Here is a 26,617-nt window from a genome sequence, read left to right as displayed (position 1 = left end):
AGAGGAAGAGGAGTCACATGGCCCAAGAGTAAGCATCATGCTGGCCTAAAGGTGCTTTGTGAAGAGGGGATTTCAGAAGGTAGCCTGGCCAGGTACAGTGGCTCACAGCACTTCAATGGCTCACGTCATGCTCTGCTCAAGCCAAGGCAGGAGAATTGCCTGAGGCCAGAAGTTTGAGACCAGCCTGGGTAACATAGTGAGAATCTCTCTCTATGTAAAACAAAAAATTAAAATAAAACAAGAAGAGAAAGCAGCCTGGGCAAAGTGCAGGCATTTTGGTGTCAGACAAGCAGGTTCACAGCCCACTTCATCCCTTACTGGCTGTGTGACCTGGGCAAGGCACTTAACCTCTCTGAGGCTTCATTTACTCATTTGTAGAAAGAAGGTTATATCTCTACATTGGGTTGAAATGTGATAGTGGCCTAGCACCTGGCTAGGACTCAATGAAGAGTGCTGTTATAATCATTTGTCCACATGGACTTTCCAGACAGAGAATCCTGTTAGATCCCATCAAGCTCCTTGGGAAAGAGCCAGTTCCTTGGAAGCATGACTGTGGACTGGAAGTTGGGAATGGGTTTGGAGTCTTGCTGATCTGGTCTTAAGGATATGTGGGTGACCTTCTGCACCAACTCTCCAGCATAAGACACTGCTCCAGCATTTGGACAGAAAACAAGCCTTTCCCACCCTTCAAGTCATTTGATCTTCACACAAACCAGACAGACCATGTGTGCAGAGGCTTCCTATGCAGGGGAGCACTGTCCTCTAGAGTAGTTAAGAACCTGCCCAAGGTCACACAACTCAGCACAACAGGTATAGATGAACTTAAGGTACAGCTGTCCTCATGCCCCCTCCAGAGCTGGCAGATCATTGTGTAAGTGGATGCTAAGCTCTGCCTGTCACAGTTCTTAGCTGGAAGGACCCTGGTTAGTTGACTCGATTGTGCCCTGACTGGATAGATGGCACACTGATGCTCAAGGAAGTTAAGAGCTGTGAAGAGAGATTGACTGCCAGCTCATTACTGTTCTCTCTGCTGTCCCTGTGCCAGGTTTTTCACATCCTTGTGTTTTACATGACATAGTGACATAGGGTGGTGGTTGAAGGAATGATGTTGCACAAGTGTAAATTTCAGGTGTGTCATTTATACCAGGGTGACACAACCTCTCTGTGGTTCAGGCTCCTGCCCTTTTCCCGTGCATAATTACAGGGTCTGGCTGGTAGGAACAAATCAGTTAATTCATACAGAGAACTTAATATAGAATTTGGCATGTCTCAAGTAGTCTGTAATAGCTATGATTTTATTCTCTTTATTCATAGCATAGGGACATTTTAGTACTTCCAGACAAATAAGCCAGTCCTGGTGGGCTTAGCTGTATGTCCCATGTTGTTCCCATCAATAACATGAGCATATGACCTGTGGATCAGAGAGGAACCCCTACCCATCCACAAATAGGGATCCACACTGCATGTATAAAGCCATGAGCAAGACAGTCCCTTCTGCATAACAGATGCAAAAGGATTCTTGCCATTTCTGTCAACACCTGCGCTGTTATTTTCCATAACGTTTTCTTTTAAACAATCATATTTCCTTAATGTATTTATGGAAAAAGCAAACTCTTCGACACTACTGAAAATAAGAATCAGTCTCACTTTGCAGACATGGAAGGTAGCCATACAATTATATATATATCCCTCTGTATCACTTTTGTTGCTTTCTGGATTAACCTTGACATTTGTTTTTGTTTAAAGATTTCAAGCAGTAAAGAGGTGCTGAAGACATAGTCAGGCCAAAGGGAAGTTTCATCATTGACCTATTTGCCTTGAAAAGCTGAGTGGATTGAGACTCGCGGCACCACTTCCACCCTCTGTCCTAGGCTAATTACTTATCTCCTTGTGTTGTCATCTGATTAGTAAGATGCTGTCATTAAGAGTATTTCTCTTGAGGGTTGCTTTTCATGCTTCTTAATTTAATGCAAGGGTGAGCACATCAGGGAAAAGATCCATCCCTTGGGAACATTCCAAGTTTTGGGAAGCTCCATCCTTGGGCTTAGTGGGCCAGTGAGGCTGTGGAAAGCCCCTAGAAGTTAAAGCAAAAGAGGACTTGGACAAATGTGCCCATCACCTTCCCAGGAGTGTGGAATGGAAGGGAGGGAGGCAGGGCTGTGTGTCTGCTCTGTTGCTGTGAACAAGACAAACGTAGCCAAAGGACCTGGCTGGCAATGCAGGTGAGGCACAGGTCACATGGGAGGCTTGTCCTCTGCACAACTCCCTCGCTGCACTTCCCGCCTCGGTCCTGTCTAGGGACATGAGCACTAGGCTGGGGTAGCACACAGACTCCCACAGAGGCGAAGCTCAGGTCACTGGTGCGGGGTGCTGGGTTGGGGACACCGCGACCACCTGAGGCTGGGTTCCCGGACCGCTCAGGGGCAGGAGTGGACCCCAATCCCCTGGAAATTCGGTAGGGCTGGGATTATAGCAGGGACGCCGCCTACCGCCGGGAGCACAGCCCTTCCAAAGCGAGCAGGAGTCAAAGGGCCGCCCCCAGGGTGCGCACCGGCAGCGCTAGGGAGGATCCTGCGCCGGGCCGGTCTGCTGCGCACAGCCCGGCCCTGAACCGTAGGGCGCCTCTGACACTGCGGGAGCGGGGGCCAGACCTGGGGCGGGGCCTCTGCGCCCGGCACCCCTCCCTAACTGCAAAGCCAGAGGTGGCTCCTGAGCTCTGTTCCCCCTCCCACCGGCTTGCCTGCTTCTTCGCCTCCGGCTTAGGTGCTCCAGCCTCACCTGGTCTCCAGATGGACCTCAACTGCTCCTGCGCCACTGATAAAGGATGCCGGGTTTGGGGGCCTTAGGATCTCCATTTTCATGCCAGAGGATAGAATGTCCCTTCGGCAGGAGGCAGGTGCATTTTGAGCTCTACCTAAAGTGGATTATTTTACTTTGTACTTCTGGTGCTTTTTCTCTTACCAATCGCCTTCATTATTATCACTGAGAACATTACCGTTGTCCCAGCGCCTCCCATTTCTAAGGAGAGAGGAATGAGGCTCAAAACTGCCCCTGCTCCAGGTCACCTATAGGCCAGAGGTGCTGAGCTGGGACCCAGTGCTCTGTCCAGCATTTGAGCTGCCTGGGCTGGTAGGGAGGTGGGAAACATTGCTTCTTCAAGATTTCCCACTGAAGTCCCCGTGTGCTATGAAAGAGAGGGCGCCTGCCGATCCGAGCCTTTGTGGAGAAAAGGTGGGGCTGGGCTTCCATGTGCCTGAGTGGAAAAAGGTACCAGGTTTCCCGTGCACTGAGCAAGAGGATGCTGAGGGCCTGCTCCTAACCCTGCACCACGCTCACCGCTCACTGCCTTTCTCTCTTTCCTGCAGCTGGGTCCTGCACTTATGCCAGCTCCTGCAAATGCGAAGAGTGCAAATGCACCTCTTGCAAGAAGAGTGAGTGTGGGGCCTTCCCTGGGAATCGGGGTGCCGGGCAGAGTCAGAGGAGGGAACCCAGAGCTCAGCAGGCAAGAGTAGGACAGTGACCAGCTTCCCACATCCCCTTTCTGGCAAGTGATTCAGGATCACAGCTGGAAAAACACAAGATAGTTGATTCCCAACTTTCATTCTTAAAATGGGGAAACTGAGGGCACGTGTGTGCACCAGCCTGCCAAGCACAGACCTGGCACTTCAGGACTTTCCTCACTGAAGCATATGGTTCTGGGGAACTGGCTTTCCTTTGTCCCTGTAGCCCCAGTCACTGCCTCTCCAGTCTTCTGTCATCTCCCAGGTATAGGTTTTTCTGGGCAGCTTTTTCACTGGAATACCCTCACCCCAAATATCCACCAGTTGACTCCTAACAGAGCGATGCCACCCTGAACTAAGGGTCCTCTGGGGCTGGAGGCAGGCCTTGAGCCAGGCCTCTGTCAGGGCAGAGAGATCTCCGGTCGAGTCTGCTCTGACCTCTCACTCTCCCCTTCTTCCCCAGACTGCTGCTCCTGCTACCCTGTGTGCCCAAGGTTGCATCTGCAAAGGGGCATCGGACAAGTGTAGCTGCTGTGCCTGATGCCGGGACAGCCCTGCTCACAGATGTAGAAAGAGTGACCTATATAAACTTGGAATTTTTTCCATACAACCATGACCCATTTACTCCACTTGTCTCTCTTTTATTAAATATGTGAATGATAATAAAAGTTGTTGACTTACTCTGGCTCTGGTTTTCTTGAAAACCAGGTTCCCTGTCTCAAATCACTTTTTCAGCTAAAAAAGATTCTTTTAAGATTATAAAATGGTATTTTTACTGTACCTTTCTATGTTTAGCTACACAAATACTTACCATTGTGTTAAAATTGCCTAATAGTGTATAGGTTTGAAGCGTAAGAACAATAGGCTAAAGCAGACAGCCAAGGTGTGTAGCAGCCAGTATCATCTAGGGGTGTGCGAGTACATTCTACGATGTTTGCACAATGATAAAATTGCCTAAAGACACATTTCTTAGAATGCATACCTCTCATTAAGCTACACATGACTGTAATAGGGTTGGACTCATAGATGCCAACGTTTTAATGGATGTAAAGAACTCAGAATGGTGCCTGTATATGACCAGTCGTCTATAATATTAACCGCTATTTTGTTATTATTATTCATGGCTGCTATGGCCTGAATGCTTGTGTCCCTCCAATATTCAGGTGTTGAAATCTAACTTTCATTGTGTTGCTTTTAAGAGGTGGTGCATTTGGGAAGTGACTATGGCATGCGGGCAAAGCGCTGGGATTAGTGCCTTAATAAGAGAGGCCTGAGGGAGCTTGTTTAACTCTTTCCACCATGTGAGGACCCAGCAAGAGAGAGACATCCATGAGGAACGGGGCCCTCACAAGACTCCAGATATGCTGGTGCCTTGACCTTGGACTTCCACGCCTCCAGAACTGAGAGAAATATATTTTTGCTGTTTTAAGGTACCCAGTCTAAGGTATCTGGTGGTAGCAGCCCAAATGGACTCAGAAAATAGCATAGTTGACATTTTTACTCCAGACAAAAGAGCCAGGCCTGGTGTCCCTCCCTGTGTGTCCTCTGTCTTTCTCATCAGCCACATGAGCATTGACCTGTGGTCCGGACAGGATCCTGCACTCTGCCCACAAAATAGGGATTCAAACCAGAAATATAAAGCCGTGAGCAAGACAGTCCCTGTCCCCATCACAGAAATGGAAGGATGCCTGCGAGTTCTGCTACCACCTGCACCAATATGTGACTTAACGTTTTTCTTTCAAATGATTCCTATTTCCTTAGATATATTTATATGAAAAGCAAGCTCCTTACCACTACTGAAAAAAGCATCAGTTTAACTTTCAGACATAGAAGGTTGCCATGAAATTCTCCTTATTCATACCCCTCTGCATCTCTGTTTTGCTTCCAGGACTGACCCTGATGCTTGGTTTTGTTTAAAGATTTCAAACAGTAAAAAGATGAAGATACCTAGGCCAAAGGGAAGCTTCATCACTGCCCTGTCTCCCTTGGGAAGCTGACAGGATTTGGACCCAGCAGTAACACTTCCTAGCCCTCTGACCATGGGCTAGTGGCTTGAACTCCTTGTGTTGTCATTGTCCAGATTAGGAATATGGGTTCATAAATAGAATGTATGTCCCTTTTGGGTTGCTGTAAGGGTTCAAAGATGCAAAGTGACTAAACAGGGCTTAACATGGATTAATGTTATGTACAATAATAGGAATATGGAATGAAATTGCTTTCTAATTTCATCCAGGATCTGCATGTCACCTTCGATGATCCCTCTTCTGGGGACATCCCACATTTTCCAAATTGCCATCCTGTAGTAGGGCGGCCAGCTAGGCTGTAGGGAGACCCTGGAGAGATTTACGCAAAGGAGGACCTGGACAAATATCCCCATTCAGCCTCTCAAGGGTGGAGAATGGAAGGGAGGGAGACAGAGCCCTGTGTCTCTGTCCTGTTGCTGTGCACAGGAGAAATGTGACTGAGGGACCGAGGTGGGGACATACTCAGGCAAGTTGGGAAATCCAAAGTTCACAGTCTCCACCAGTCCTTTGCACACAACTCTCTCCCTATGCTCCCGCTGCTGCTGATCCTGAAAGCTGAACACGAGGCTGGGGTTGCACATGGTATCCAGGGAAGGTAACTATGATAACAGTCCTGAGTCAGGCCAGGTCACTGCTCACGGCCCAGGCAGGGACCACGGGCAGTGCAGACTCAGCAGGGGTGAGTGCAAGGGCCAGGGCGGGGCCTCTGCACCCCACCACCTCCCCTGACTATAAAGGGAGCAGCCAGCTCCTGGGCTGCATCACACCTTCCTCTTGCCCTATTGACTTCTCATATCTTGCCTAGGAACTCCAGGCTTGTCTTGGCTCCAAATGGATCCCAACTGCTCCTGCACCACAGGTAAGGGACGCCTGGCTCTGGGCCTTGAGATGCCCATTCCCGGCCACCGTACACAGTGTCCCTGGGTTTGAGAAGGTTGCATTATTAGATGTGAGTTGAAGGGAACTCCTTTACTTTTTCCAGTGCTTTCCTCTTGGCCAAGCTCCTGCGAGCATTTCCCTCCTCTGTGCTTGTAAGTCAGAGTTGGGGATTCTGAGGATCAAGGCTGTCCTGCTCCATGTCACTTACCTAGTCAGAGGGCTTCTGGCTGAGCCCCAGTGCTCTGCTCTAACTCTGAGAAGCCGGGATGGGTGAGAGGTGGGGGACATAGCCTCTTCCGAGTTCAACACAGAAGGTTTTGGCCTCCAGCCCCAGTCTTCCTGGATTGTGTGTGGGCTGAGACCTTCCTGATGGGGTATATAAAGGAGGATGCTTGCCCTTCCCAGCCTGAGTGGAGAGGACATGGGGCTTCTGTTCCTCTGCTCTGAGTGGGAAAGGAGCTCTGAGGGCTGGCCTTGCAGAAAGGACAACGCACTGGACACTCATTGACCCACTGCTGTACCTTCTGCATCTTACTCATGGCTCACTGCCTTTTTCTCTTCCTTGCAGGGGGCTCCTGCGACTGTGCTCGTTCCTGCAAGTGCAAAGAGTGCAAATGCACCTCCTGCAAGAAAAGTGAGTGTGGGGTCATCTCCAGGAATCTGGGGCTGTGGCTAAGCTTGGGAGGGAACACAAGGCTGGCCCTGAGTGCATGCTTTTGGGAAGTGGTCTTCCTTCACCCCGTTGGCTGTGTCATTCCCTCTCCAGGCTTTCTGCTCTGAGCTCAGATGGGTCAGGGCAGACTTTTTCTATTGGGACACAAACCTCAAAGGTACCATCAGAATAGAGCTGTGCCAACCTAAAAATGCATCCTCTGGGTGTGGGGGCTGAATTTGAGCCAGGCCTGCTGTTGGGACAGAGAGGTCCCTGGTCAAGTCGGCTGTGACCTCCCACTCTCCCCTTCTTTCCCAGGCTGCTGCTCCTGCTGCCCCGTGGGCTGTGCCAAGTGTGCCCAGGGCTGTGTCTGCAAAGGCTCATCAGAGAAGTGCCGCTGCTGTGCCTGATGTTGGGAGAGCCCTGCTCCCAGACATAAATAGAGGAACAAGTACTAACCTGGATTTTTTTTTTTTAAACTACCCTGACCAGTTTGCTACATTCTTTTTTCTATTCAATATGTGAATGACAATAAAACACTTTTGACTTGATTCTGACTCTCCTTTCCTTTGTGTGGCTTGGAAATAACAGTTGGAGTGGGGGATTGAACTGGGAATTTAAAGACCTGGTTCTGGATGGAAATGTGAGCCCCTAACAGTCTGAGTACCTTCAGGCAAGCCCGGTTACCTCCCTGAGCTCCATCTTCTGTAAAATGGAACTGCACTGTGCGGGATCACATGACAGGGTCGGGGGGACACGCATGATCACCTTGAGTCATGTCAAATGTGCAAATGTGGCACAGAAACTTCTCCATCTCTCATTTTTATTTTCTGCCCTGCCCGGCTTCAGTCCCTCATCAGATTTTAGGCTTGAAAGTGATGACGGGGTGGAATCCAACTCCTCAGTTGTTTGAGCTCTACACGGGGCCTCTCAAACTCCACAGTGAAGAGACAGTTTTTAATTGCCATCCATCCCAGGCCTAAACCTTTGTAAATAAAATAATATTAATTACAGATATAATGAAATCAAACACAAAATACAGAAACCATTTTAAGATTCAACAGGAAAAATTTCAATAAGTATACACAGAAATAACAGGAAAACGAGAGATTCACAAATTTTGCCCATATTTTGCTGATGCGCATTGCAGACTGGAATCAGCAGACTGGTTCCAGGGTGTGGCTCACACACCTTGAGCAGCACTGCCCAGCACGTCCCCACAAGGAACCATCAGGCTTGGCCTGCCTAGTGTCACTGACAGGACACTCGCTGACCCCTGAGAGCTCCCAGTTGTGACTTGGCTCTGAATCTTTGGAAGCTCCACCCAAGCTCAAGCTGAATTTGTTCCTCTTTCTAAATTCCAGTCTTTGCCTGCTTCAAAACATCAAAGCGACTGGAGATTGGAGGGAAATGCCAGGCATGTTCCCAGCAAGGTGCAGTGTGTGTGATCGTGGGTTGCTGAAGAAGTTCTTCGTGTCTGCCCATGCAGGGGTGATGGAGGACTCTGCGGTTTGGAGGGTGTGGTGGTGCTCATTAAGGAGTGAGGCCCTGGCTGATTTATATTAGTCCCCCTGGCTCTGTGGAAGGTATGCTATTTGATGTTCAGTCAAAGAGGAAAATGAATTTCCTGGCCTAGAAATCAGGACCACGCTTACCCACTTCTTCCCTGTGAAGAAGAGATTCCAGAGGGCAGCCTGAGCCTAGGACATGGATTTTCATGTCAGGCAGTCTTGGTTCACAGCCTGCTTCACTACCAAAAAAAAAGTAAGATTCTCGTCTTTGAAAGAAAAAAGAAAAAAAGATGAAAAAATTAAAAATAAGTAAACAATGAGGCTTATGATTATTCTCTCTACACTGACTTTCTTTTTACTTATTTTTTACTTACTTAATTAATTTTTTTGAGATGGAGTCTCCCTCTGTTGCCCAGGCTGGAGTGCAGTGGTGGGATCTCGGCTCTCTACAACCCCCGCCTCCTGGGTTCAAGCGATTCTCCCCCCTCAGTCTCCTGAGTAGCTGGAATTACAGATGCATACCACCACGCCTGATTAAGCTTTGTATTTTTGTAGAGACAGGGTTTCACCCTGTTGGCCAGGCTGGTCTCGATCTCCTGATCTCAAGAGATGTGCCAATCTTGGCCTCTCAAATGCTGGGATTACAGGTGTGACCCACTGCACATAGCCTACACTACTTTCTTAGACAAATTCTGTTAAATCCCAACAACCTCCTGGAGAAAGGCTCATAGGTTTGGAAGCATTACTCTGGATTAGATGCTGGGAATGAGATTGCAGCCTGGTGATCTGCCGGGAGGAATGTGGTATTGGATAAGATGCTGCTGCTTGGCATTTGTACAGACACAAATGCCTTTCTCACCCTTATCACTGGATCTTCACAGAACCTTGGGAATGAGAGCCACAGGCCTCAGAACCGGGACAGCAAATATGCAGGGCCTGGAGTGCCTGTGCTGTCTTCCAGAGTAGTTAATCAACCTGCCTAAGACCACGTAACTCAGAAGTGAAGGGATGCATGAACATGTTACCCCTGGCCTGTTGTCCTGGTCACAGCTGGCAGAGCATGATCTGCTAATCACTGGATGCTAAACTCTGTCTACCCTGTTTCAAACCTAAAAAGATGCTTTGGGATAGACCGATTTTGCACTTGGCTTGAGAGATGAGCATTGAAGCCCAGAGAGGTCACAGCACTGTGCAGGGGGAAAGTGACCGCCAACTGAATGTGCTTCCCACTGCTGCCTCTCGGCCAGATTTTCAGTGTCCTCATCTTTCTTGCGACTTGGTAGCATAGAGTGATGGGTGAGGGCATGATGCTGCCATTAGCATGCCTGAGTGCAAATCCCGCCTCTGTTTCTTTAGCTGTGCCTCGCAACCTCTCTGTGTCTCAGCCTTCTCCCCTGTAAAAGGTGCATAATAATGGCATCTGGCACGTAGGATTAAATAATTTAATACATGTAAGAAACTTGGAATGATGCCTGGCAAGTGGTGAGTAGTCTATAATATTAGCTGTTGCTTCTTTAAAACAATCATTACACATAGCATAGGGGATATTTGTTCATTCACAGACAAAGCAGCCAGGCCTGGAGTGCCTAGCCGTGTATGCTGTCATTGTCATCTACCACTAAAACACAGGTCCTGTGGACCAGAGAGTCATTCACTGTTCCCACAAAAATGTCATCAACACAGGATTGTAAAGCTATGAGCAAGATGCTGTGCCTCATGTCACAAATAGAATGACAGCCATGTCTGCTGCCATGTGCACATTTTATCATTTCACATTGAAATGATTAATACTTTCTTAAATATATTTTTATGAAAAGCAAACTCTCTTCCACCACCAAAAATGAAAATCAATCTTATTCATAGGTAGAAGATAGCCAGAAAAGTATATATGTGCGCATATGAATGTATGTATGTGTGTGTATGTGTATATATATATATATATATATATATACACATATATATATGCTTATTACACTTACGGATTGCTTTTGTCATTGCCCACGGTTGAGCTGGCGACTTGCCATTATTATTATTATTATTATTATTATTATTATGAGACAGAGTTTCTCTCTGTCACCCAGGCTCAAGTGAAGTGGCACAATTTTGGCTCACTGCAACCTCAGCCTCCCAAGTAGCTGGGATTACAGGCTTGTGCCACCACGCCTGGCTAATTTTTGTATTTTTAGCAGAGATGGAGTTTTGCCATGTTGGCCAGGCTGGTCTTGAACTTCTGGCCTGCAGTGATCTGCCCACCTCGGCCTCCCAAAGTGCTGGGATTACAGGCGTGAGCCGCGGTGCCCCGCCTGACTTGTTATTATTTAAAAGATTTCAAGCCACAGGGAAGTTCCAGCAATAGAGAAGGCATAGCTGGGCCAAAGGAAGGCTTTATTTCAGAGAATTTCTCCTGAGAGGCTGGCTGGATTCAAATCAGTGCACAACTTTTTAGCTCTGTGACAATGAGCACGTTCCTTGAACTTTCTTTGTCGCAGGTGTCGTCCATTTATTAATATGGGTTCATGTGTAGTACTTCCCTTTACAATTGTGGTAAAGGTCCAAACAATGAAAATGATTAAAAGGAGCCTGGCACAGACTCAACCTTAAGCAATAGCTAGTAATATTGAAGGGAATTAACCACTTGTCTTACTTCTTATTTTAAGTTTTTCTTTTTCTTTTTTTTTTTTTTTTTTTGAGAGGGAGTTTCACTCTTGTTGCCCAGGGTGGAGTGCAAAACTGGTGCGATCTCGGCTCACCCCAAACTCCGCCTTCAGTGATCCCGCTTCCCGGGACATCCCACATTTTCCAAACTGCCATCCTATAGTGGGGTGCCCGGCGAGGCTGTGGGGAGACCCTGGAGAGATTTATGCAAAGAAGGACCCAGACAAATGTGCCCATTCAGCCTCTCAAGAGTGAAGAATGGAAAGGAGGGGGGCAGAGCCCTGTGTCTTCCGTGTTGCTGTGCACAGGAGAAACATGGCCAAAGGACTGAGGTGGGGGGACAGGGACAGGGACAGGTAATGCTAGAGATCCGAAGGTCACATCCTCGGCCTGTCCTTTGTACGCTACTCCCTTGCTAGGCTCCCTGCTCCCGCCAATCCAGACAGCGGAGCAAGAGACTGGGGTTGCACAGGGACTCCAGGAAACGCTTAGCTGTTGACGAAGGACCGGGGCGGGGCCGCGGGGCGGGGCGAAGGCCAGGATCTCCAGGTACCCGGAACCCCAAGGGGCGGGTGTAGCAGGCAATCTCGGCGAAACTGGGAAGGGTGGGCAGGAGGGCAGAGAAGCCGCTCACCCTGGCACAAAGCGCCTCCCGCTTGAGCGGACTCCAAAGGGACGGTCCGCGGTGTGCAGCAAGCTGCGCTCAGGGGACCTTGCGCCCGGCCCATCTGCTGCACACAGCCCACCCAGGACGCAGCGCTGACTAGCGGGCGGGTGCAAGGACGGGGCGGGGTCTCTGCGCCCGGCCCCCTCCCCTGACTATCAAAGCAGCGGCCGGCTGTTGGGGTCCACTAAGCCTTCCATCTGCCCCACTGCTTCTTTGCTTCTCGCTTGGAAAGTCCAGTCTCTCCTCGGCTTGCAATGGACCCCAACTGCTCCTGCGCCGCTGGTAAAGAACGCCGGGTTCCGTGCCTGGGGATGCTCGATTCCCAGACACCACAGAGTGTTCCCGGGTTTGAGAAGGCCGTATTTTGAGATCTCAACTGAAGGGGACTCTTTGACTTAGTCCAGTGCTTTCCTCTTAGCCAAGCTCCTGAGAGCATTTCTTTCCTCTCTGTGCCTCTGTGTCAGAGTTGAGGGTACTGAGGCTCAAGGCCGTCCTGCTCCACCTCACGCGGTTGGTCTCAGGGCTGTTGGCTGAGCCCCAGTGCTCTGACCAGGCTTTCAGCAGCAGGATTAGATAGGAGGCAGGGGACATTGCCTCTTCGGGGGTCAGGACAGAAAGTCGAAGTCGCCGTCTTCCCAGGCTGTGCCTGGAGCCTGGGACTTTCCTTTGGAGTGCAAACAAGAGGCTTCTTGGCCTTCCCAGAATGAAGGGAGAGTACATGGGGCTTCTCTTCCTCTGCTCTGAGTGGGAAAGGAGCTCTGAGGGCTGGCCCTGCACAGAGGAGGGGGCACTGGAGACTCATTAACTCACTGCTGTACCTCCTGCAGGTCACTCACCGCTCACTGGCTTTTTCTCTTTCTCGAAGGTGGCTCCTGCACCTGCACCAGCTCCTGCAAGTGCAAAGAGTGCAAATGCACCTCCTGCAAGAAGAGTGAGTGTGAGGCCATATCCATGGTCTGGGGCTGTGGCTAAGGTTGGGATGGTGGCTAAGGTTGGGATGGAACCCAAGGCTGGCCCTGAGTGCATGCTTCTGGGGAACTGGCCTTCCTTTGTCCCCGTAGGTTGTCACTGCCTTTCTAGTCTTCTGCCCTGTGCAGGGCACCTGGGCAGCTTTCTCATAGGAAGACCCACCCCAGATATTTCCCAGTTGTCTCCTGACAAAGCCATGCCATCCTGAACTGAGGGTCCTTTGGGGCTGGAGGCTGTGTTGGGGGCCTCTGTTGGGGAGGGAGGTCCCTGGGCAAGATGGCTGTGACCTCTCATGCTCCTCTTCTTCCCCAGGCTGCTGCTCCTGCTGCCCCATGGGCTGTAGCAAGTGTGCCCAGGGATGTGTCTGCAGAGGGGCATCAGAGAAGTGCAGCTGCTGCGACTGATGCCAGGACAGCCTTTCTCCCAGATGTAAACAGAGAGACATATACAAACCTGGATTTTTTTTTTTTTGATACCACCTTGACCCATTTGCTACATTCCTTTTCCTCTGAAATACGTGAGTGATAATTAAACACTTTAGACCTGATTCTGACTTCAGTTTCCCTTATGTGCTTCGGAAATCAGAGACTGGGGTGGGGGGTTGAACTAGGGTTGCAGACTCCTGGGCTCTAGATAGCAATGTGAGCCCCTAACAATCCAAGTGCCTTAAGGCAAGCCAGGCTGCCTCACTGGGCTTCCTCTTCTGTAGAATGGAGTAACACTTCGTCAGGTCATTGGTGGGGATCTGGAATACAGGATCACCTTCATTCTCAAATGTGGCACAGAAACTTCTCAATGCCTCCTGTTCCTTCTCTGATTTCTCTGCCCAGCTTCAATTCCTCTTTGGATTCAGGTTAGAAAGTGACTACAAGGAATGGAATCAAACCCCTTAGTTATTTGAATTCTACACGGGGCTTCTCAAACTCCAGGGTGAAGGAGGGGTTTTTAATTCCTATCCATTCCACATCTAAACCTTGGTAAATGAAATAATACTAGTGATGGAAGTCATGAAATTAAATTCAATATACAAAATCCAGCCGGGCAGGATGACTCACACCTATAATCCCCGTACTTTGAGAGGCTCAAAAGGGAGGATCACTTGACACCAGGAGTTTGAGACCAGCCTTGGCAACATAGGGAGACCCTTGTCTCTGAATAAATAAATAAACACTTAACAAGGTGTTGTGGAGCAAGTCTGTAATCGTAGCTACTTGGAGGCTGAGGCAAGAGAATCCATCTAGCTCAGGAATTGAAGGCTGCAGTGAGCCATGTTTGCACCATTGCATCCCAGTCTGGGTGACAGAAGGAGACCTCATAAAAAAAAATTACAAAATCCACTTTTTGACCTAAAGTTCCTATTGAACTTTAGGAAAAAGTTCAATAAATATAAAAGAAATACCAGGAAAATTATAACTTTATAAACTATGTATATGTTGATGGATGCCATGCATGGCAGACTGTAAACAGCAGACAAGCCCTAGTGTGTAGATTACACACTTTGAGCAGCAGTGGTCACGACATCCTGACAAGGAACCATCAGTCCTGGCCAGCTCAGTGTCACCAACAGGACACTCGCTGACCCCTGAGTGCTCCTGTAGTGACTTGTGTCTGAATCTTTGGCAGTTTCTCCCAAAATTAAGCTATTTTTGTTCTTTAAATTCCAACTTTGATTAATTCAGGGCAGCAAAGTGACTGGAGATGTGGAGGAAAGCATCATCTTGGCAATGCAGAGTCATGAGAATGACTGGGTCCAGATGAAGGACGCTGAGTGTGCTGATGCAGTGGTGATGGCATATTCTGCAGTTGGAAGGTGTGTTGCTGTTCATCAAGAAGGAGAGAGGAGTCACCCTGGTGACTGGTGGTTAGGCCAACAGTAGGTTCCACTGGCTACTGGTTCGAGAATTGCTATTTGATGTTCAATCACAGAGGAAGAGGAGTCAAGTGGCCCAGGAATCAGGACCATGCTTGCCCGCAGGTGCCCTTTGTGAAGAGGGCATTTCAGAAGGCAGCCTGGGTCATGTGCAAGTTTGGGTGTCACATAACCAGATTCACAGCCTACTTCACACCTTCCTGGCTGTGTAGCTGGCACAAGTCACTTAACCTCTCTATGCCTCCATTTCCTCACTTGTAGAAAGCAGATTATAAATATATGTAGGGATTAAATGTGATAGTGCCCTGGCACCTGGCTTGGGCTTAGTAAACAGTGCTGTTATAATCATTTGTCCATGTGCACTTCCTGGAGATAGAATCCTGTTACATCCCATCAAGCTCCTTGGGTAACACTAATCTGCCTGGAGGTATATGTGGACTGGAAGCTGAGGATGGGTCTCTTGTTGATCTGGTCTCAAGGGCATGTGGATGACCTCCTGCACAAAATTCTCCAGGATGAGACACTGCTGCAGCATTTGGACAGAGAACAATCCTTTCCCACCCTGTTGAGTATAAAAAGTAGACTTTGTTTTTATATTTCATACTAATTAATTCAAGTTTATTTTGCCAAAGCTTAGGTCTGTTACAGATGCCCATACCATTATATCTCTTACATGCTATCCCCAACTGCTCCCTTCCTCCCTCTGAGCACCGTCGCCATGAGCTTTGTCTCTCCGGGGTCTGTGTGCAGCTCCATCCTCGTGCTCACCTTCTACACTCGCTGTAGCAGGGAGCAGAGCTAGTGAGCAGTGTGCAGATGAGCCACGGTGGAGGTGACTTTTGCTTCTCCCTTGTCCTCCCCTCTCATTGTCTGTCCTTCTTCCCACCTAGGACCCTCAAACTCGTTTCCCCTGTAGACAGAACGTGGTGACCATGGGTCAGCCTCTCTCTCTGTTCCTTGGATGCTCCTCCTCTGAGGTGATGGCGGGCACATTTGTCAGTTTCCTCCTTTTCATATAGTTCCCCCGGACTACCCTAGGCCTGCCAGCCACCCCACTGCAGGATGGCAGTTTTGAAAATGAGGGATGCTCTCCAAAGAGGATGACTTTAGGTGACATGCAGACCCTGCGGTCAATCAAGGAGAGTAGTGGGTATTTCTCTTCAATGTTCTTATCATGTAACATTTAGAATGTTCCAGGCCTCTTTAAATCATTCATTCCTTGAACACTCCCAACAATCCTAAAAGGGAATACTATTTATGACCCATTTTACTAATCTGACAACTGTAACAAGAAGTTGAAGTAACTTGCTCAACATCACAGAGCTGAAAACTTATCACTGATTTGAATCTAGCCAGCCTCTCAAGAGAAGCTGTCCATGATCAAGCCTTCCTTCAGCCCGGGTATGTTGTCAGCACTTTTCTATTGCTGGAAATCTTTTTTTTTTTTTTTTTTTGAGACGGAGTCTCCCTGTGTTGGCCAGGCTGGAGTGCAGTAGCTCGATCTTGGCTCACTGCAACCTCGATCTCGGCTCACTGCAACTTCCGTCTCCCAGGCTCAAGCAATTCTCTTGCCTAAGCCTCCAGAGCAGCTGGGACTACAGGCGTGTGTCAAGATGATGCTTGCCTCTGAGCTGGCGCAGGTGCAGGACCCACCGGCAGGGAAGAGAAAAAGGCAGTGAGCAGTGAGTGTGGTGCAGGGTTAGGAGAAGACCCTCAGCATCCTCCTGCTCAGTGCACGGGAAACCTGGTACCTTGTTCTGCTCAGGCACACGAAAGCCCAGCCCCACCTTTTCTCCACACAGGCTCGGATGGGCAGGCGCCCTCCTAATTTTACTCCACAAGACCTTATGTGAGGAATCCCTAAGAGGCAATGCTCCCTGCCTCCCATCCACTTCAGGCAGGTCTAATGCTGGACAGAGCATTGGGTCCCAGCCCAGGACCCTACTGGCTATCTAGGTGACCCGGAGCAGGGCAGTTTTGAGCCTCGGTCCTCTAGCCTCAGAAATGGGAGGCACTGGGAAGATGACCACATTCTAAGTGGTGATGAAGGCGCTTGGCAGGAAGAAAGCACGAGAAGTGCAAAGTAAGGGAGGCCACTTTAGGGAGAGCTAACACGCACCTCCCTCCTGCCCCGGGGACATTCTATCCTCTGGAATGAAAATGGAGATCCTAAGGCCCTGAAACCCGTATCTCTTACTAGTGGAGCAGGAGCACTTGGGGTACATTTCGAGCAGAGGTGCAGCTGGAATTTCTAAGGGAGGGGCGCAGAAGCAGTGGGGCAGGTGGAAGGCATGGTGGAGTCTATGAACCGGGCGATCAATTTATAGTTAGAGGAGGGGGCCGGGTGCACAGCACCCCCTCCCCCACTCCCACGCGGAATCCGCGGCGCCTGCGGTCCTAGGTTGGGATGTGCGCAGCAGGCGAGTCGGGCGCACCATCCCCTGAGTGCAGCCTGGTGGGCCCCCGGGGGCCGTCCCTTGGGAGCCCGCTCCTGCGGGAAGGGCTGTGCTCCCGGAGGTACGTGGCGCTCCTGCCACCCTGAGGGCTATTTTCTATTCCCAGGTGGTCGCATTATCCCCATCCCCCGCCCTGCACCTTCGTCATCAGCTTTGCCTCTCCCGTGTCCGTGTGTAGCTCCATCCTCGTGCTCACCTTCTTCATTGGCGGGAACTGGGAGCCCAGAGAGTGAGCCGTGTGCAGACGTGCGGCAGTGGAGGTGACTTTCGTTTCTCCTTCGCGTCCTCCCCCCCTCCCCCCGCACATTGCCTGTCGCTCTTCCCACCTAGGACCCTGAAACTTGTTCCCCCCGTACCCAGAACCTGGCGACCACGGATCAGCCTCTCTCTCTTCCTTCGATGCGATCATATAACATTTAGATTTTGCCAGGCCCCTTTAAATCATTGCTTCTTTGAACCCTCCCAACAATCCTAAAGGGAAATACTATTTATGAACCCGTTTTACTAATCTGACAATTATAGCATAAAGTTTAAGTAACTTACTCAACATCACAGAATGGAAAAATTGTCACTGATTTGAATCTAGCCAGCCTCTCAAGAGAAAGTGTCCATGATCAAGCCTTCCTTTGGCCCAGGTATGTCATCAGCATTTCCCTATTGCTGGAAATCTTTTAAACAATGTCAAGCCACAAGCTGAACCACAAGCTGTGACAAAAACAATCTATAACTGTAATATATATACACACACATACAACACACATTTATACATCTTCTGACTGTCTTCTATCTGTGGAATAAGACTGATTTTCATTTTTCGCTGCTGGAAAAGAGTTTGCTTTAAATGAAAATATATTTAAGAAAATATTAATAACTTTAATAATGTATGTTAAGTAAAGTACAGTGACTGGGAGGGCAGAAATGATATTCTTTTTGATCTGACATAAGGCATGGAATCTTGCTTATAGGTTTACATCTCGTCTTCCTCTTTGACTGAACATCAAATAGCATTCCCTCCAGAAATGGAGGGACTAACTTGTCATTAACAAGACATCCAGGGACTCTTTCCTTTCTAAGGAACATCACCACACTCAGCAAGCTGCACGATCTGCCATAGCTGTGTTCTGAGAACTTCTGTAAATAAAGTAATATTAATTATGGAGATGATGAAATCACAAGCAAAATTCCAAAATAACTTCATCTGCAACCCATGATCACACTACATCTTGCCGGGAATATGCTGGTTTGAAGTAGTCAAGGGCTGGAGCTTGAAAGAGGAACAAATGAAGCCTGACCTTGGGAGGAACTTCCAAAGTTTCAGAGCCAACTCCCAACAGGGAGCTCTCAGGGTTCAGCAAATGTCCTGAGTGTGCTGTCTGTGATGCTGGCTAGGCCAAGCTGGATGATTCCTCATGAGAATGTCCTGGCCTGTGCTGCTGAAGGTGTGTGGTCCACAGTGAGGCCAGTCTGCTGTTTCCAGTCTCCAGTGCAACTCATCCATGAACGTGTGTGCAAAGTTTGTAAATCTTCCATTTTTCTGCTATTTCTATATGTATTTATTGATTTTTTTGTGTAAAATATAAAACTTGGGTTCTATATTTCGTGTTTCATTATCTTCATAATTAATATTACTTTATTTACAAAGGTTGAGGTCTGGGATGGATAGAAAATGAAAACTGTCCCTTCACCATGGAGTTTGAGAAGCCCCGTGGAGGATTCAAGCAACTTAGGCATTGGAATCCACCTCCTGTGGTCACTTTCAAGCCTAAAATCCGCTGAGGATCTGAACTTGGGCAGGGAAACCTGAGAATAACCATGAGGAATGGAGAAGTCTCTGTACCATGTTTAACATGATTGGAGCTGATACCGTATGTCCACATCCCCACAGTGCAGATGCACTTTACAGAAGCTGGAGGTCAGTGATGTAACGGGGCTTGCCTGAAGTTGCTCAGACTGTTCGGCGCTCACATTTCCATCCAGAACCCAGTCTCTAAACTCCCAGTTCAATCTCCCACCCCAGTCCCTTATTCCAAAAAACACAACAGGAACCAGAACCAGAATCAAGTCTAAGTGTTTAATTATTATTCACATATTTCACAGAAAAAGGAATGTAGCAAATGGGTCAAGATTGTATCAAAAAACAAAAATCCTGGATTTTACAGGTCATTCTATTTGTACTTGGGAGGGCTGTCCCAACATCAGGCACAGCAGCTGCACTTCTCTGACACCCCTTTGCAGATGCAGCCCTGGGCACACTTGACACAGCCCACAGGGCAGCAGGAGCAGCAGCCTGGGGAGGAAAGGAGAGTGAGAGGTCAGAGCAGACTCGACCAGAGAACTCTCTGCCCCAACAGAGGCCTGTCTCCATCCCTCCAGCCCCAGAGGACCCTTAGTTCAGGATGGCATGGTTTTTGTTAGGAGACAACTGGTGGACATTGGAGTGAGTCTTCCTTTGAGAAAGCTGCCCCACCCCGCATAAGCCCTGGAAAGTGCAGAAGACTAGACAGGCAATGACGGCCTACAGGGACAAAGGAAGGCCAGTTCCCCAGAAGCACGCACTCAGGGCCAGCCTTGGGTTCCCTCCCAACCTTAGCCACAGCCCCAGATTCCTGGAGATGGCCCCGCACTCACTCTTCTTGCAGGAGGTGCATTTGCACTCTTTGCACTTGCAGGAGCCGGCGCAGGCACAGGAGACACCTGCAAGAAGAGAAAAAGCCAGTGAACGGTTAGTGAGATGCAGAAGGTACAGCAGTGGGTCAAAGAGTGTCCAGTTCCCCCTTCTCTGTGCAGAGCCAGCCCTCAGAGCTCCTTTCCCACTCAGAGCAGAGGAAGAGAAGCCCCATGTCCTCTCCATTCATGCTGGGAAAACCAAGCACCCTCCTATTTGTACTCCAAAGGAAAGTCCCAGGCTGCAGACACGGCTCAGGAAGACGGCGACTTCGACTTTCTATCCTGAACCTGGAAGAGGCAATGTCCCCTCCTATCCAATGTCTCCTATCCAATCCGGTTGCCCAGAGTCAGGTTAGAGAATTGGGGCTGACTCTGAGCAAGCAGCAGAGCAGCAGCCCTGTGACCAACACACAGCAGCCCTGTGACCAACCAGGTGACTTGGAGCAGGACAGGCTTGAGCCTCAGGACTCTCAACTCTGACATAGAGGCACAGGGACGAGGAAAATGCTCTCAGGAGCTTGGCTAAGAGGAAAGCACTGGACGAATAAAGGAGTCCCCTTTACCTCAGATCGCAAAATACGACCTCCTCAAACCCAGGCACACTCTCCATGGTGTGTGGGAATTTGGCATCCCAAGGCACAGAACCCGGGCGTCCCTTACCAGCGGCGCAGGAGCAGTTGGGGTCCATTGCAACCCGAGGCGAGACTAGAGTTCCCAAGCGAGAAGGGAAGAGGCAGTGGTGCACGTGGAAGGCGTAGTGGAGCCCAACAGCCAGCGGCTGGTTTTACAGTCAGGAGAGGGGGCCGGGCGCAGACGCCCCGCCCCGCCCTTGCACCCGCCCCGCTGAGTCCGCACCGCCCGCGGTCCTGGCCTGGGCTGTGCGCAGGAGATGGGCCAAGTGCAAGGTCCCTTGAGAGCAACTGGGTGCACACCGCAGGACTGCCCCTTTCGCACCGGCTCGCGAGGGAGGCGCTGTGCCCCCCCATGTGCGGCTTCTCTCACCCTGCCAGGCCTTCCCAGCTTCCCTGAGGTTGCCTGCTACACCCGCCCCTTGGCGTTCCGCCTACCCCCGTATTCTGGCTTTCCCCTCACCTTCACCAACGCCCAGGTCTCTAGTGAATAGCTAAGCCTTTCCTGGAGTGGAGGGCAACCCCAGTCTTGCGCTCCACTTTCTAGATCTGCCAAAGCAGGGAGCTCAGCAAGGGAGTAGTGTGCAAAGGGCAGGCCAAGGGTGCGAACTTCGCATCTCCGGCATTATCCGCCCTGTCCCCGTTCCCACCTCAGTCCTTTGGCCACGTTTCTCCTGTGCACAGCAACACGGAAGACACAGGGCTCTGCCTCTCTCTTCCATTCTCCACTCTTGAGGAGCTGAAAGGGCCACATTTGTCCAGGTCCTCCTTTGCATAAATCTCTCCAGGGTCTCCCCACAGCCTAGCCGGGTACCCCACTACAGGATGGCAGTTTGGAAAGTGTGGCATGTCCCTAGAAGAGGGATCATTGAAGGTGATATGAAGATCCTGCATTAAATTAGAAAGCAAGAGCGCTGGTTATTTTTCCTTCTATATTCCTGTTACTCCACGTTACACGGGTCTGCGTTTGGCCCTGTTTAGTCACTTTCTATCTTTGAACTCTCACAGCAACCCTAAAGGGACATGAGTTCTATTCATAAACCCGTATTCCTAATCTGGACAATGACAAGGAGTTCAAGCCACTAGCCCAGGGTCAGGGGGCTGGGAAGTGGCACTGCTTGGTGTGAATCCTGTCAGCTTCTCAAGGTAGAGAGGTCAGTGATGAAGCTTCCCTCTGGCCTAGGTATGTTTATCTCTTCACTGCTTGAAATCTTTAAACAAAACCAAGCTTAAGGTCAGTCCTGGAAGCAAAACAGAGACATAGAGGGATATGAATAAGTATACTTTGATGGGAGAGAGGCAGGGTCCTGTGCCTTCCGTGTTGCTGTGCACAGGAGAAACGTGGCCAAAGAACTGAGCTGGGGACGGGGACAGGGACAGGCAATGCCAGAGATCCGAAGGTCGCATCCTCGGCCTGTCCCTTGCACACTACTCCCTTGCTGTGCTTTCTGCTCCCACCAATCCAGACAATTGAACAAGAGACTGGGGTTGCACTGGGACTCCGGGAAAGCCTTAGCTGTTGACAGGAGTTGGGCAGGCCCGGGGGTGTGGGGCGCAGGTCAGGATCTCGGGGCACGGGGAACGCCAAGGGGCGGGAGTAGCAGGTAATCTCAGGGAACTGGGCAGGCCCGGGAGGATGAAAGAAGCAGCTCACCCAGGTGCACAGCGCCTCCCGCGGGAGCCGCTGCGAAAGGGGCGTCCCCGCAGTGTGCACCGACCTGCGCTCGAGGTACTTTGCGCCCGACCCGTCTGCTGCGCACAGCCCAGCCCAGGACCGCGGGCGGCTCGGAAACAGTGGGTCGGGTGCAAGGGCGGGGCAGGGTCTCTGCGCCCGGCTCCCTCCCCTGACTAGAAAAGGAGCTGCCAACTGTTGCGCTCCACCACGCCCTCCACGTGTTCCACTGCCTCTTCTCTTCTCTCTTGGGAACTCCAGTCTCACCTCGGCTTGCAATGGACCCCAACTGCTCCTGCGCGGCTGGTAAGGAACGCCCGGGTTCTGTGCCTTAGGATGCCAAACTCCCAGACACCATAGAGAGTGTCCCTGGGTTTGAGGAGGTCATATTTTGCGGTCTGAGCTGAAGAGGACTTCTTTACTTCGTCCAGTGCTTTCCTCTTGTCCAAGCTCCTGAGAGCATGTCCCTCCTCCCTGTGCCTCTATGTCAGAGTTGAAGGTCCTGAGGCTCAAGGCTGTCCTGCTCCACATCACCCAGTTGGTCACGAGGCTGCTGGCTGAGCCCCAATGCTCTAACCAGCCTCTGAGCAGCCGGATTGGATGGGAGGCATTGGATAGGTGGGGACATGGCCTCTTCGGGGTTCAGGACAGAATGTCGAAGTCACAGTCTTCCTGGGCTGTGCCTGGAGCCTGGGACTTACCTTTGGAATACAAATGGAGGGTGCTTGGTTTTCCCAGCATGAATGGAGAGGAGATGGGTCTTCTCTTCCTCTGCTCTGAGTGGGAAAGGAGCTCTGAGGACTGGCCCTGAACAGAGAAGGGGGAACTGGACACTCTTTGACCCACTGCTGTACCTTCTGCATCTCACTCACAACATACTGGCTTTTTCTATTCCTTGCAGGTGGCTCCTGCACCTGCGCCAGTTCCTGCACATGCAAAAAGTGCAAATGCACCTCCTGCAAGAAGAGTGAGTGCGGGGCCATCTCCAAGAATCTGGGGCTGTGGCTAAGGTTGGGAGGGAACCCAAGGCTGGCCCTGAGTGCCTGCCTCCTTTGTCCCCCTAGGCCATCACTGCCTTTCCAGTCTTCTGCCCTGTCCAGGGCTCCTGTGGGGTTGGGCAGTCTCTCATAGGAAGACTCACCCCAATATCCACCAGTTGTCTCCTGAAAAAGCCGTGCCATCCTGAACTAAGGATCCTCTGGGTCTGGAGTCTGAGCTCGAGCCAGGCCTGCTGTTGGGAAAGGGAGCTCCCTGGTCAAGTCTGCTGTGACTTCTTTCTCCCTTTTTCCCCAGGCTGCTGCTCCTGTTGCCCCCCGGGCTGTGCCAAGTGTGCCCAGGGCTGCATCTGCAAAGGGGCATCAGAGAAGTGCAGCTGCTGTGCCTGATGTCGGGACAGCCCTGCTCCCAGATGAAAACAGAATGACACGTAAAATCCAGGATATTTTTTCTACAACCCCGACCCATTTGCTACATTCCTTTTTTTTTCTGTGAAATATGTGAATAATAATTAAACACTTAGATTTGATTCTGGTTCTGGTTCCTGTTGTGTTTTTTGGAATAAGGGACTGGGGTGGGAGATTGAACTGGGAGTTTAGAGACTGGGTTCAGGATGGAAATGTGAGTGCTGAACAGTCTGAGTGCCTTCATGCAAGCCCCGTTACATCACTGACCTCCATCTTCTGTAAAATGCACCTGCACTGTGCCGTATTATATGGGGATGGGAACATATGCAATCAGCTCCACTCATATTGAATGTGGTACAGAGACTTCTCCATTCCTCATGGTTATTCCCAGGTTTCCCTGCCCAAGTTCAGATCCTCAGCAGATTTTAGGCTAGAAAGTGACCACAGGAGGTGGATTCCAATGCCTAAGTTGCTTGAATCCTCCACGGGGCTTCTCAAACTCCACGGTGAAGGAACAGTTTTCATTTTCTATCCATCCCAGACCTCAACCTTTGTAAATAAAGTAATATTAATTATGAAGATAATGAAACAAAATATAGAATCCATGTTTTACATTTTACACAAAAAAATCAATAAATACATGCAGAAATAACAGAAAAATGGAAGATTTACAAACTCTGTACATATGTTCATGGGTGATTTGCATTGCAGACTGGAAACAGCAGACTGGCCCCATTGTGGACCACACACCTTCAGCAGCACAGGCCAGGACATTCTCATGAGGAATCATCCGGCTTGGCCTAGCAAGCCTCACAGACAGCACACTCAGGACACTTGTTGAACTCTGAGAGCTCCCTGTTGGGAGTTGGCTCTGAAACTTTGGAAGTTCCTCCCAAGGTCAGGCTTCATTTGTTCCTCTTTCAAGCTCCAGCCCTTGACTACTTCAAACCAGCATGCTCCTGGCAAGAGGCAATGTGATCATGGGTTGCAGATGAAGTTATTTTGGAATTTTGCTTGTGATTTCATCATCTCCATAATTAATATTACTTTATTTACAGAAATTCTCAGAACACAGCTATGGCAGATCGTGCAGCTTGCTGAGTGTGGTGATGTTCCTTAGGAAGGAAAGAGTCCCTGGATGTCTTGTTAATGACAAGTTAGTCCCTCCATTTCTGGAGGGAATGCTATTTGATGTTCAGTCAAAGAGGAAGATGAGTCTCCTTGCATAGAAGTCGGGACCATGCTTACCTGCTGCTTCTTGGTGAAGCGATTTCAGAAGGCAGCCTGCACCTAGGGCATAGTTTTAGTTGTCAGGCAGTCCTAGTTCACAGCCCACTCCACCACTTACTGGCTGTGTAGTTTGGGCAAGTCACCCAAACTCTCTGAGCATCTAGTGCCTCATTTGTAGAAAGGAGATTATATCTCAATGCAGGGATTAAATGAGAGAGTGGGCTTGGCACAGTGGCTCATGCCTGTAATACCTGCACTTTGGGAGGCAGAGGTGGGAAGGTTGTTTGAGCCTAGGAGTTTGAGACTAGCCTGGGCAACATGGAGAAACCCTGTCTCTACAAAAATTACAAAAATTAGACGATGTGATGCCATGCACCTGTGGTCCTAGCTGCTCTGGAGGCTGAGGAGGGAGGATCACTGGAGCTCAGGAGGTAGAAGTTACAGTCAGCAAGGTCGTGCCACTGTACTCCAGGTTGGGCAACAGAACAAGACTCTATCTCAAAAAAAAAAAAAAAAAAAAAAAGAGCGAGAGAGAATGAGGAATGATGCCTGGCAAGTGGTGAGTAGTCTATAATACTGCCTATTGCTTATTTAAAACAATCATTACACATAATGTAGCGGATATTTGTTTATTCACAGACAAAGTAGCCAGGCCTGGAGTGCCTAGCTGTGTATGCTGTCATTATCATCTACCACTCAAACGCAGGTCCTGCGGACCAGAGAGCCATTCACTGTTCCCACAAAAATGTCATCAACACAAGGTTATAAAGCTATGAGCAAGATGCTGTGCCTCATGTCACATATAGAATGACTGCCATTTCTGCTGCCATGTGCACATTTTATGTATCATTTCACATTGAAATGATTAATACTTTCTGAGATGAACAAATTTTGCTGTTGGCTTGAGAGATAGGAACTGAAGCCCAGAGAGGTCATGGCTATGCACAGGGGTCTCACTGCCAACTCAACGTGCTTCCACCACTGCCTCCCGGCCAGACATTCAGCGTCCTCATCTTTGTATTGACTTGGTGGCATAGAGCATGGGGTAAGGACATGATGCTGCAGTCAGCCTGCATAAGTGCAAATCCCACCTCTGCCACTATGTGTGTGACATAACCTCTTTGTGTCTCAGTCTCATTAACTGGAGTATAATAATGTCTGCTTGTAAAATTAAATGGCTTAATTCACGTAAGGAACTTAGAATGGTGCCTGGCAAGGGGTGAGTCATCTATAACATTAAATGTTGCTTTTTTTTTTCTCATTACATATAGCATGGGGGATATTTACTTACTCACAGACAAAACAGCCAGGCCAGATATGCTCACTTTGTGTGTCCTGCTGTTCTCATCTACTACATGAACATGTGTCCTGTGGTCAAAAGGGACATTTGATCTTCCCATATAATAGTCATCAACACTAGGGATATAAAGCTATAAGCAAGATTCCATGCCTCATGTCAGATGAAAAAGAATGTCATTTCTGCACTCACAGTCACTGTATTTTACTTAGCATATAACATTGAAGGGATTGACATTTTCTTAAATTTTTTTTATTTAAAGCAAACTCTTTTCCACCAGTGAAAATGAAAATCAATCTTATTCCACACATAGAAGATAGTCAGAAAAGGCTGGGCGCGGTGGCTTACGCCTGTATTCCTAGCACTTTGGGAGGCCGAGGCAGCCAGATTACCTGAGGTCAGGAGTTGGAGACCAGCCTGGCCAACTTGGTGAAACCCGGTCTCTACTAAAAATACAAATATTACTTGGCATGGTGGCACATGCCTGTAGTCCCAGCTACTCTGGAGCCTTATGCAGGAGAATTACTTGAGCCCGG

The 26,617-nt window shown here is 49.4% G+C and overlaps 4 protein-coding genes across 4 annotated transcripts; 3 read left to right on the top strand and 1 right to left on the bottom strand.

Annotated features, from left to right (window-relative positions):
* The first annotated feature begins 6,284 nt into the window (after positions 1-6,284).
* On the top strand, positions 6,285-7,606 carry LOC100604975 (metallothionein-1B). The gene is made up of 3 exons (XM_030796755.1): positions 6,285-6,383; positions 6,972-7,037; positions 7,374-7,606. Exons 1-3 carry the CDS (start codon positions 6,356-6,358, stop codon positions 7,463-7,465), a joined length of 186 nt encoding a protein of 61 aa, XP_030652615.1. The 5' UTR covers positions 6,285-6,355; the 3' UTR covers positions 7,466-7,606.
* Positions 7,607-11,845: 4,239 nt separating this feature from the next.
* Positions 11,846-13,404, top strand: LOC100605975 (metallothionein-1L-like). The gene is made up of 3 exons (XM_003263082.4): positions 11,846-12,170; positions 12,754-12,819; positions 13,170-13,404. The coding sequence occupies exons 1-3, from the start codon at positions 12,143-12,145 to the stop codon at positions 13,259-13,261; spliced, it is 186 nt and encodes a 61-aa protein (XP_003263130.2). The 5' UTR covers positions 11,846-12,142; the 3' UTR covers positions 13,262-13,404.
* Positions 13,405-19,240: 5,836 nt separating this feature from the next.
* On the bottom strand, positions 19,241-20,603 carry LOC100605650 (metallothionein-1F). Its single transcript, XM_003263081.4, has 3 exons — positions 20,511-20,603; positions 19,812-19,877; positions 19,241-19,470 (listed from the first exon to the last, which is right to left on the bottom strand). The coding sequence occupies exons 1-3, from the start codon at positions 20,536-20,538 to the stop codon at positions 19,379-19,381; spliced, it is 186 nt and encodes a 61-aa protein (XP_003263129.1). The 5' UTR covers positions 20,539-20,603; the 3' UTR covers positions 19,241-19,378.
* Positions 20,604-22,364: 1,761 nt separating this feature from the next.
* LOC100605310 (metallothionein-like) lies at positions 22,365-23,671 on the top strand. The gene is made up of 3 exons (XM_012504908.2): positions 22,365-22,457; positions 23,053-23,118; positions 23,445-23,671. Exons 1-3 carry the CDS (start codon positions 22,430-22,432, stop codon positions 23,534-23,536), a joined length of 186 nt encoding a protein of 61 aa, XP_012360362.2. The 5' UTR covers positions 22,365-22,429; the 3' UTR covers positions 23,537-23,671.
* The last annotated feature ends 2,946 nt before the right edge of the window (positions 23,672-26,617 follow it).

This window comes from Nomascus leucogenys, chromosome 2 (assembly GCF_006542625.1).
Source record: "Nomascus leucogenys isolate Asia chromosome 2, Asia_NLE_v1, whole genome shotgun sequence".
NCBI classification, from domain to species: Eukaryota; Metazoa; Chordata; class Mammalia; order Primates; family Hylobatidae; genus Nomascus; species Nomascus leucogenys.
The sequence above is the reverse complement of the archived record's forward strand: the minus strand, read 5'-3'. Positions and strand labels throughout refer to the sequence as shown.